The sequence below is a fragment of the Trichomycterus rosablanca genome, chromosome 22 (genome assembly GCF_030014385.1).
Source record: "Trichomycterus rosablanca isolate fTriRos1 chromosome 22, fTriRos1.hap1, whole genome shotgun sequence".
Classification (NCBI taxonomy): domain Eukaryota; kingdom Metazoa; phylum Chordata; class Actinopteri; order Siluriformes; family Trichomycteridae; genus Trichomycterus; species Trichomycterus rosablanca.
The window spans coordinates 7498251-7510122 of record NC_086009.1 but is presented as its reverse complement, the minus strand read 5'-3'; the positions used below and the strand labels follow the sequence as shown (position 1 = coordinate 7510122).

The 11872-nt window shown below is 40.1% G+C and overlaps 1 protein-coding gene across 1 annotated transcript; it reads left to right on the top strand.

The window, feature by feature from the left end:
* Positions 1-6203: 6203 nt before the first annotated feature.
* Positions 6204-10230, top strand: LOC134300204 (transcription factor Sox-9-like). Its single transcript, XM_062984902.1, has 3 exons — positions 6204-6810; positions 7873-8120; positions 8337-10230. Exons 1-3 carry the CDS (start codon positions 6395-6397, stop codon positions 9074-9076), a joined length of 1404 nt encoding a protein of 467 aa, XP_062840972.1. The 5' UTR covers positions 6204-6394; the 3' UTR covers positions 9077-10230.
* Positions 10231-11872: the final 1642 nt, after the last annotated feature.

Below are 11872 nucleotides of genomic sequence, written 5' to 3'. Positions count from 1 at the left end.
CTACTGATAATAATAATAATAATAATAATAATAGTAGCATGTGAATAAAATCAGCCACATAATGAACACCAGTGTGTTTAGCCGCTTGTTTATTGGAATATTTCACTTATTATTTAGATTCACAGACTGGAATGAAGCCAGTTTAGCCAAATCATGAGTCCACGGTGTTTCTGGTGAGTCTGCTCACTCGCCTTGTGTACTTAGCAGCAGCCAGTCAGAGGACTCATAGGATCTGGGTTAATTGAGACCTCGGACTCATGATTCCTGATTCAGTACGAAGATTCGAATCGTTAACCCGGGTGATTCAGCATTGATTTGGTACAATTAATTTTATATAACGTAGCAATGGGTGGGAGTAAACCAGCTGAACTTAATAATTGAAAGAAAGGTTCACATACTATTAGCCAACAGAAGCAGGATCATTTGCTATAGATGTAATGCACATTTTACTTTAACATCAGCAGGTAAAATACGAAAACCAAAAAATACTGGACATCTTTGGACGATACGTGTCCTGTGTTGTCACACTGTTTGAATACGTGACTAATGGCTGTACGCAAACACTGTAGGTGAAAAAGACCTCGACATCGATTGTTAAAGCCCTAATCAATAGCACTTGACAAGCACAAACACAAAACACACACCCTCCTGTTGCCCCGTGGGGTATTTCTATTGATCAGTGTAACACTATAGCTAACTGAAACCTCACCCAAATCCAACACAACCCTTACACTCGACATAAATAGTGAAAAAAAAGCATTTTTGAGTAAACACACTAAGAGCACAGTTTCAGTGAGCAGGGCTGATGGGAGACACGATTTAGCAGTTGACTCCCACTATTTGGGTCCCGTTTTTGACGCCGGGGCTCGATGTGGAGCTGAGAAGTTTCCCAAGGCCTGGCCAGTGCACATACCTGTCGCGTGGTCCAGAGCTGACCAGGGGGAACCCGCTCTATGTGTTTGTGTGTACGTGTGGTTTAGGCAACGTCTTGCACGGCACGCCCACGCGGCTCGTAGACCGGTGTCAGTTTCCGTTGGCGCTCGAGTACGTTTGAGAGCGAGTTTCAGCTCCTTTAATCATTCCGGTAGCGTGACAATGCTAATACTGTACTTTTAAATGACGTGCACTTTATTCTTTAAAAATAAAATAAATTATAAAAATGGCCAAAAGGATTGGGACACCACCGAAAATTGGGTTCTACTATTTACTGCAAGATGACAGGTGCCTAAATGGGGGTTTGGGGGTTGCTGTTGCAACTGTTGCAATAACATTATGACCACCTTCCTAATATTGTGTTGGTTTTCCTTTTGTGGCCAAAACAGCCCTGACCCATCAAGGTACAGACTCCACTAGACCCCTGAGGGTGTGCATTATCCTGCTAAAAGAGGCCACAGTCATCAGGAAATACCGTTTCCATGAAAGTGACCCCCACAGGACCACCACAGAGCAGGTATTATTTAGGTGGTGGATGATTCTCAGCACTGCAGTGACACTGACATGGTGGTGGTGTGTTAGTGTGTGTTGTGCTGGTATGAGTGGATCAGACACAGCAGCACTCTATTAGACACTCCTACCTAGTTGGTCCACCTTGTAGATGTAAAGTCAGAGACGGTCGCTCATCTATTGCTGCTGTTTGAGTTGGTCATCTTCTAGACCTTCATCAGTGGTCACAGGACGCTGCCTACGGGGTGCTGTTGGCTGGATATTTTTGGTTGGTGGACTATTCTCAGTCCAGCAGTGACAGTGAGGTGTTTAAAAACTCCAGCAGTGCTGCTGTGTCTGATCCACTCATACCAGCACAACACACACTAACACACCACCACCATGTCAGTGTCACTGCAGTGCTGAGAATGATCCACCACCTAAATAGCTCCTGCTCTGTGGTGGTGAAAGCAGGCTAAAAAAGTATGTAGAGAAACAGATGGACTACAGTCAGTAATTGTAGAACTACAAGGTGCTTCTTTATGGTAAGTGGAGCTGTGTGTAGAAAGAAAGAGGTGGTTTTAATGTTATGGCTGATTGGTGGATATATTAATAATAACAATAGGATGCACACTACTGGGTCTAGACCAGTCCTTGGTAAAGTGATGTAGGAAAGAGTCTCTCTTTGAAAACAGCCTCAGGCCATAATGGTCATCCTGTAGAGGATTGCCGGGGGGGTTCGAGGGGCCGTGCTCTGCTGGAGTGGTTGAACAGACTAATTGCTGGTCCAGCTGACAGGCTAATCAGATTCTGCTTTTCATTAAAGCACGAGGGCAGGAAGCAGCCACGCGCTGTAACTTACTCAATCAGAGATCCACCGGTCCAGGCACCAAGTCACATATTTTATACTTTAAGTAGATTAATCTAACTTCACTTAACTAACCAGCATTGCCAAACCTTTCCCAGCAACACGATCACACTTTAACCAACAGTTAACATTCGTGTGTCATGGGATAAGTTACAGATGTAAACAGCATGTTGTGTTTTCACTTCTTATATTCTCTGCATTATTCTCACCAATCCTTTACCAAGCACTACATTTACTGTACATTCCACATGACTAACACAACGCAGGGCTGAAATAGCAGCACATTAGCTGAGATTTGAGGTACTCTCATTATGGTTGTGTTAAAAAAAAAGGCGAAGGTGGTAGTGGGGTCGGTAGGCTACATCTGCTATTGATTAGATGCTAAAATGCAGTTAGCCCCAACCAGCACATGTGCTACCCACATTAGACCACAAATTACATTTCCACAACAGTACTTGGTCAAATAAACAAGAAGCCATCTTTGGCCACCACACAGACATAAGTGGACAATGTGGACAACACAGTAAATTAACTTTAAAGTATAAAAAAAAGACAATTACATTTTAGAATTATATTATTTCTTGTTTATGGTTTCTTGTTTATTTTATTTTTTATTTGATAGTTTTGTGTAAATGTAATTTGTGGTATAATAATAAGAATAAGAATAACAACAAGAAAACAATGATAATAATTATAAGCATGGTAATATAATAAGAAGAATAAGAAGAATAAGAATAACATCAACAATAATAATAATAATAATATAATAAACAATAACACTAATGTTTTTATAATTCATTTATAATTTGTTAATAATTTATTATTATTATTATTATTATTATTATTATACAAATTACATTATCAAAAAACTTGCAGAGAATTAAAGGTATAAGGCCAGTGATAGCTTGGTGGTTAAGGTACTGGACTAGTAAACAGAAGGTTGCCGGTTCAAGCCCTGCCACCACCAAGTTGCCACTGTTGGGTCCCTGAGCAAGGCCCTTAACCCTCAATTGCTCATCGTGTTCAGCTCATTGTGTAAGTCGCTTTGGATAAAAGCGTCTGATAAATGCTGAAAATGTAAATATAAGAAAAAAGATTACAATTTAATAATAATAGTAATAATAATAATAACAATAATAATAGTGATAATAACAATAATAATAATAGTATAAAATAATAATAATAATAGTAATAATAATAGTAATAATAATAACAATAACAGTAATAATAATAACAATAATAATAATAGTAATAATAATAATAGTAAGAATAATAGTAATAATAATAACAACAATAATAATAGTAATAATAATAACATAATAATAGTAATATAATAATAACAATAGTAATCATAATAAATATAATAATCATAATAGCAAATGTCTATTAGCTTGATGTTTTGTGTGTTATGTTGTAATTACTGTAATTATTTATTATTATTATTTAGTTGTGTAATTCCTGTGATATAAAGAGCTAACGCAATATTATTATTGCTAATATTATTACTATAAATCATTAAAAATCCACGGTATTTTCCCTGATTTACATTTAGAAATGTCTTTTTCTCCAGCCCTGTCCTTTGGGACTTTCGAGTTGGAGTTATGTTTCTATAATGTATAATAGAGGATTATAGACACAGAGCCACACTGTCTTGGCACTGGCACACAACCCTCAAGCTACAGTTACAAACCGCTCAAGACACTCTAAAAACAATTTATTTAAGAAATAAGTCAAATGTGTTTGATGTAAGAAGGGTGCTCACAAATTATAGATTTTATTTACTGTTATTTCCATAGCCAATTGCTAAAACAGTTATGTGACTTGGATGAATATGGCTCTGATGTCAAAGTTTTTGTTTCTTTTTTTATAAGGAGGGTGGCAGCTAAAGCCAGACAGGCAGGATTTAGAGGGAACGTGAGGGAGAAGTTTCTGAACTCATATCGCCCCCTGTTGGTGATACTCCCTGTCACTGTGTAAAGCTTTGGTACTATGCTGCTGTTCACACAGATGCTGATACACACAGTGGCCTGTTTGTTAGATACATTATTAAGCCTGGCTTATAGAGTATGTACCTATAGATCTTGTAGGAATTTCTATTTACAATAAGTATGGCTGACTACAGTGATTAAAGCCTAAACATGCAGAGCTGACGTTAACAATTGTTAAGCAAGGATTTTTAAAAATGAGACTAAACCCCAGTGTTTGATTTTAGACTATATATGTGTCAATAACAAGATAAGTTTATAATAGCTCCCTTTTTCTCATCCTTAGGACATGGATTTCCTAAAATACCATGTCACTGCAAGACATCAGAATGTTTGTAAATTCAGTATTTTGCAAATAAATACATTAAAAATATAGGGCAGTTGTAGCCTGGCAGTTTAGGTACTGGACTAGTAATCGAAAGGTTGCTGGTTCAAGCTCTACCATTGCTAGGTTGCCACTGTTGGACCCTTGAGCAAGGCCCTTAACCTTCAATAGCTTAGACAGTATACTGTCACAGTACTGTAAATGTAAATTTAAATAGATAATAAATAAAGTAATACACATGTAAAATATTGGACACTCATGGCCCTAATCCAAGTTAACTACCAGGAACAAACGTCTGCATATACTAAAAATATGTCTAAATGTAAAAAAATGTATATATATATATATATATATATATATATATATATATATATATATATATATATATATATATATATATATGTTAAATGTAGCAAATAAATAAAAAAATTTCTTTAAATTTGGCATAAAAAACCTCGTTTTATTATTTATTGTCACTTCATTGTCCTGCATTGTTGCAGAAACATTCTATCCATGTCAACGTAGGCACATTGACAGTGCGCTGGGTATCCCAACACAACTTCCCTCCCATTTATTAATAAATGTGAATGTATTATTCATATTATCAGTTGTAGCCTAGCAGTTAAGGTACTGGACTAGTAACCAAAAGCTTGCTGGTTCAAGCCCCACCACTGCCAGGTTGCCACTGTTGGGCCCTTGAGCAAGACCCTTAACCCTCAATTGCTCAGACTGTATACTGTCACAATACTGTAAGCCGCTTTGGATAAAAGCGTCTGCTAAATGCCGTAAATGTAAATTATTATTATTATTATTAACAAGTCAGATGTACATTTGACTTTTATTCATAACAGATGTAGGAAGCAAAATGTGAGAAATAATAAAATAATAAAAAACAAGCCAAAACAGGCCAGTTATGTCAAATGACCTCTTTAGAATCCCTCCTGTTATGTTCGTTTCTCATCAATTTGACCCAGGGCATGTTTAATTATCCAAAAGTGTCAGAAACCAAAAAAATCCCAATAATCATTGTTTATATCTCATAATTAACTCCTTCTGCTTGGCTTAATAAGTTAAATCAATGAAGTTTTATACCAAAAAATACTTGAACTATATCTTTTTAGATTTTGAAACATTAAGACGGGTCAATTTGACCCGTAAACATAACAGGAGGGTTAAGGTGGCATGAATTATCACTTATTAGTCATGTATGCTATTTATTATAAGTGCACCCCTGCATACAGCATGATATAGACATAAATGCATTATAAGTCCAGTTTTTATTTGTTTTAATGAATAATAGCTTATTTTTATTAGTTTTTGCATAACATGGCATGTTTTCTGTTAATAAAAGTAGCAAAATGTGCCTGTTTTGCTTAAAGTCGAGAGGAAAATTCTAAAGTTGTACAAAAGTGTTTACGAGAGAGAGAGAGAGAGAGAGAGAGAGAGAGAGAGAGAGAGAGAGAGAGAGAGTCAGGACTATTAGTGGGCGTGGTAATGGGCGGAGACACTGGGAGGGAGAATGAGGTATCATGTTCGTTCTTCTTTATAAAGCCGCACTACGGTGTGTGCAATACATCTCAACTCCACCAACCCGAGATAACGAGTGGACCTTTTCTCTTACACCGTGCCAACTCCGTGCCAACTCTTAAACTTTCTGCAAAGTTGTTCGATGCGCTTTGATGGACATTTGATTCACTACTGAAGCGAACGCGCAGAGTCACCGCTGTATCGCACGCTCCGAGTCGTGCAGGATTTCTACCAGCCGCACCGACTCGATTCTCTTGCTCGATTCGCATGAATCTCCTCGACACTTACGCGAAGGTGGCCGAAGAGCAGGACAAGTGTCTCTCCGACGCGCCGAGCCCGAGCATGTCCGAGGATTCGGTCGCTTCACCGTGTCCGTCCGGCTCCGGTTCTGATACCGAGAACACCCGGCCGGCCTCCGAGAACCAGCTCAAAAAGGACGAGGAGGATGCGAACAAGTTCCCCGTGTGCATCCGGGACGCTGTATCACAGGTGCTCAAGGGCTACGACTGGACGCTGGTGCCCATGCCGGTGCGCGTCAACGGCTCAGGCAAGAACAAGCCGCATGTCAAGAGACCCATGAACGCGTTTATGGTGTGGGCACAGGCGGCACGCAGGAAACTGGCAGATCAGTACCCACACCTTCACAACGCAGAGCTCAGCAAGACTCTGGGGAAACTCTGGAGGTGAGCCATCCTTATTCTGCACCTCATTGTATAGCACTAGGTCTGGAAACTTATACCAACTATATGCAATAAATAATACATAACTTAATAAATAATAATAATAATAGTAGCAATACATTTACCACTTTCAGCTGTGGTACTTCATACAGAAATAATAACAATAATAATAACAACATGAGTATTACACTTTTTTAAATATTTAAATATTTAAATGGCAATAGCACAGGAGTTATTATTATTTGTATTATTATTATCTTTTTAATTATTGCAGTAAAAACATACTTCACACTACTGCTGTCCTGTTCTACTTCATGCTGATTTATATAAATAATTAAATAAAACAATTTTAACTGTGCCTGTGCTTATATAATGCAAATAAACAACAAAAAATATGAATTACATATGAATAAATAAATAAATAAAAAGTAGCACTACACTTTTTTTACCACTTTAAACTGTGTTACTTTATACAGAAATATTAATAACAATAATAAAAGTAACAACATGAGTATTACCTTTTTTTTAAATATATATTTAAATACTAATAACACATGAATTCTACCATATGCTGATTTATATAAATATAATATAATATAATACAACTACATAAATATATATATATATATATATATATATAATAAAAATAATTAAAGCCTGTGCTTACATGCAAATAAACAACCAAAAATATATATCAACATATTAAAACACTTAAGCACGGCTAACTTTTTAACTGCTGCAGATATAACTGCAATGATAGTAATAATATGCTATGCTTTGTGCCGAATAAAACATAAACATGGACTTGTACATGTGCTAGAGCAATTTTGTGCTAGTAACAATACAGAATAAAACATAATAATAATAACAATAATAAGTTCATCTAGGTCTGTGCTGTTTCCCTCAATGCATTTTAACAAATAATGTTAAATCATTTTAATAATCCTCAACATTTTGTGTAACTTAAAACTAAGTTAAAACAACGAAGAAAAATAAAACTAAATAAATAAAACCAAAAACAAACAAAGCAATCTGAAATCTGAACCCCTGTTTCCCTGCCCGCAGGCTGTTGAACGAAGGCGAGAAGCGGCCGTTCGTCGAGGAGGCCGAGAGGCTGCGGGTGCAGCACAAGAAAGATCACCCAGACTACAAGTACCAGCCGCGGCGGCGCAAGAGCGTGAAGAACGGCCAGGCCGAACCCGAGGAGGGCGAGCACACGCACATCTCTTCCAACGCCATCTTTAAAGCTCTGCAGAGAGCCGACTCTCCTGCCTCCAGCATGGGTGATGTGCACTCTCCCGGAGACCATTCAGGTGATTAATTACATACAGAAAAACATCACACACTGGGATTGTGTTATTATTTAGAGAGATACGGTTGGCATGCTTGGTACTGAAGTATTACTGTAGAATCCTGGAATGATTACACAGGGTGGGGCAAACATTACAGGCACATCATGGGGTGGAAAACTTGGCACCATTCCTGTTTCCTCTGAATGTTTATTTACTGTTTTCTGTCTCTTCATACAGGTCAGTCTCAGGGTCCTCCGACTCCCCCAACCACCCCGAAAACAGAAATTCCGAGTGTAAAACCAGACCTCAAGCGCGAGGGTCGCCCGCTCCCCGAGGGCACAGGCAGACAGCTGAACATCGACTTCCGTGACGTAGACATCGGCGAGCTGAGCAGCGACGTCATCTCCAACATGGAGTTTGACGTAAACGAGTTCGACCAGTACCTTCCACCTCAGGCCTACACCTCCGCCTACGGCCTCGGCCAGACGCTCGGCTCCGGCGTGCACGCCTGGATGGCCAAACAGCAGCAGCAGCAGCAGCAACAGCAGGCTCAGCCGTCCCAACAGCAGCAACACTCTCTGACCCAGCTGAGCCCAGGCAACGAGCAAAACCAGTCCCAGCAGCACCCGGCGCACATCAAAACGGAGCAGCTGAGCCCCAGCCACTACAGCGACCAGAGCCAGGGCTCGCCCCAGCACGTCGCCTACGGCTCCTTCAACCTCCAGCATTACACCGCCACCAGCTTGACGTACCCGTCCGTCCCGCGCACGCAGTACGACTACGCCGAGCACCAACCCGGGGCCGCGTCCTATTACAACCAGGGGTCGGGCCTCTACTCCTCGTTCAGCTACGTGAGTCCCAGCCAGAGGCCCATGTACACCCCAGTGGCCGACGCCAGCGGGGTTCCGAACATGCCCCAGGCACACAGTCCACAGTGGGAACAGCAGCCCGTGTACACCCAGCTCTCCCGGCCGTAGACCAGAAAACAAGGCCGCCACCCAATCCAGAGACTCCCAAACAGCTTAGAACTTTTCCCTGCAACCGCACACAGAAAACAAGCAGGACTATGATGATTTTTCTTGTATTTTTTTATTTTATGTACTGAAAATATCGGAACGGCTCCCGACAGTGCCTTTTTTGAAGCTCCGAGTTGCGACTATTTTTCTAGTTTTGATGAAAAAAGAAACTCGCTCGATAAAAAAAAGAGGAATCCTCTGTGAGGACATATTCGATCTAAGTATTTTAGTATGTACTGTGTATGTATTATTCTTATTTTCAGGTTGTCAGGGGGATTTGTGATTAGTTTCCTCTGTATATATTTTAGTATTTCCTACGGCCTTTTAGAATCAGGCGAAGCACACGCAGCGAGACGCAGAGACGTTTACAAAAAAACGTGCTTTTTTCCCCACCGTGCCGTTCATGTAACACCGCTTATAGACGCTGCTCCGTCTATGACTGCCACAGTCGCAAGTGCCGTTTAGCTGGACCCGAGGCCACGTGTGTGCTCGGTCAGCCAGCCAGCCAGCGTAGAGATCCACAGTGCCTCGATCAGCCCTGTTACCTCTTGAGGAAGTGCCCTTTGACCCGAGACTCCCCACACAGGTCAACACCGGTCGTCGTCTCATTCATCCAGTCCAGTCCTTTTATCATTTTAATTTATTCATTAGTAATAACTTTATTTGAAAAGTAATAATTATTTTCTTAATTTTTTTTCTTTTCCTTGAGTATCCGTACGACTAATATGTGCTCAGTCCGCCCCCCCCTCCGTTTTAATCCTTTTCTTTTATTTATCATTTGTAAATGTCTCCATTTAAATGTTTATAATTATCTAGCGTGTACAGATTTCTTCCTTCACATGAAACTTGATCAAACTAAACTGGACGTTTCGCCAACCGCTACGGACGGACAGAATACTGGAAAGTCATATTGTAAAGACTTTACTGAATCCACAGTGCTTTTTATTTTTGAAAACAAAAAGTTTTATTCCTTATTCATGTCTTTATATTTTAGGTCTCATGTGGTGACATTCTTTACTGCATTGATTCTTTAAAGAAACGTTCCATTGTCTGAAAAGAAGCTTATCTTTTGTATCATACTGTTTGCAATAAAAGGAAAAGATTTAGAAAAGAAATTCAATGTTTAATGTGTCTTGATTCATTCTTATGTGATATATACACAGATCAGCCATAACATTTAAACCACCTCCTTGTTTCTACACTCACTGTCCATTTTATCAGCTCCACTTACCATATAGAAGCACTTTGTAGTTCTACAATTACTGACTGTAGTCCATCTGTTTCTCTGCATACTTTGTTAGCCCCCTTTCATGCTGTTCTTCAATGGTCAGGACCCCCACAGAGCAGGTATTATTTAGGTGGTGGATGATTCTCAGCACTGCAGTGACACTGACATGGTGGTGGTGTGTTAGTGTGTGTTGTGCTGGTATGAGTGGATCATATAGCGCAGCACTGCTGGAGTTTTTAAATACTGTGTCCACTCACTGTCCACTCTATTAGACACTCCTACCTAGTTGGTCCACCTTGTAGATGTAAAGTCAGAGACGATCGCTCATCTATTGCTGCTGTTTGAGTTGGTCATCTTCTAGACCTTCATCAGTGGTCACAGGATGTTGCCCACGGGGTGCTGTTGGCTGGATATTTTTGGTTGGTGGACAATTTCTAGCCCAGCAGTGACAGTGAGGTGTTTAAAAACTCCAGCAGCATTTCTGTGTCTTATCCACTCATACCAGCACAACACACACTAACACACCTTCACCATGTCAGTGTCACTGCAGTGCTGAGAATGATCCACCCAAATAATACATTTACATTTTCAGCATTTATCAGACGCTTTTATCCAAAGCGACTTACACGATGAGCTGAACACGATGAGCAATTGAGGGTTAAGGGCCTTGCTCAGGGACCCAACAGTGGCAACTTGGTGGTGGTGGTGGGGCTTGAACCGGCAACCTTCTGTTTACTAGTCCAGTACCTTTACCACTGTGCTATCACTGGCTATCACTGACTAATACCTACTATGTAGTGGTCATGGGAGAGTCCTGACCATTGAAAAACAGCATGAAAGGGGGCTAACAAAGCATGCAGAGAAACAGATGGACTACAGTCAGTAATTGTAGAACTACAAAGTACTTCTATATGGTAAGTGGAGCTGATAAAATGGACAGAGTGTAGAAACAAGGAGGTGGTTTTAATGTTATGGCTGATCGGTGTATACACCGATCATTGTGATCTCTGCTTAAACAGTAGAGAACAGGACTGATAAACGTTCCTGTGAGGCATCGGAAACGGGACCAAAATTTTCTTTTACTGTCAGACTGGCCTCTCTGTGGGCACATTTCCCAGGAGAACTCCATTATTATTCTACACAGACGTCGGCCCCCTCTGGACCCAATGGGTGGTCCTTTTGTTAAAAAAAAAAGGCAGGACAAGAAATAAGGAAAGAGTGAAAAAAATTTGACTGAATAACCCTTGGAGATTGAACGACAATAGAAACGACATAAAGTGGGAAAAAATGCATGAAGAGAGAAAAGAGGGACTGGAGAGTAAACTTAAACAAACCAGAACATGGACGGTGAAGTGAATAACACTGATTATCTCTTTATCACGGCACCTGTCAGTAGGTGGGATATATTAGGCAGCAAGTGAACATTTTATCCTGAAAGCTGATGTTAGAAGCAGGAAAAATGGGCAAGCATAAGGATTTGAGCGAGTTTGACAAGGGCCAAATTGTGACGGCTAGACGACTGAGTCAGA

What these genes read in the sequence shown, in the direction of transcription:
- LOC134300204 (XM_062984902.1), top strand. Translation starts at nt 6,395, where the DNA reads ATGAATCTCCTCGACACTTACGCGAAGGTGGCCGAAGAGCAGGACAAG. An exon ending in ACTCTGGGGAAACTCTGGAG is followed by an intron (nt 6,811 to 7,872) that starts GTGAGCCATCCT and finishes CCCTGCCCGCAG; the next exon opens with GCTGTTGAACGAAGGCGAGA. An exon ending in CTCTCCCGGAGACCATTCAG is followed by an intron (nt 8,121 to 8,336) that starts GTGATTAATTAC and finishes CTCTTCATACAG; the next exon opens with GTCAGTCTCAGGGTCCTCCG.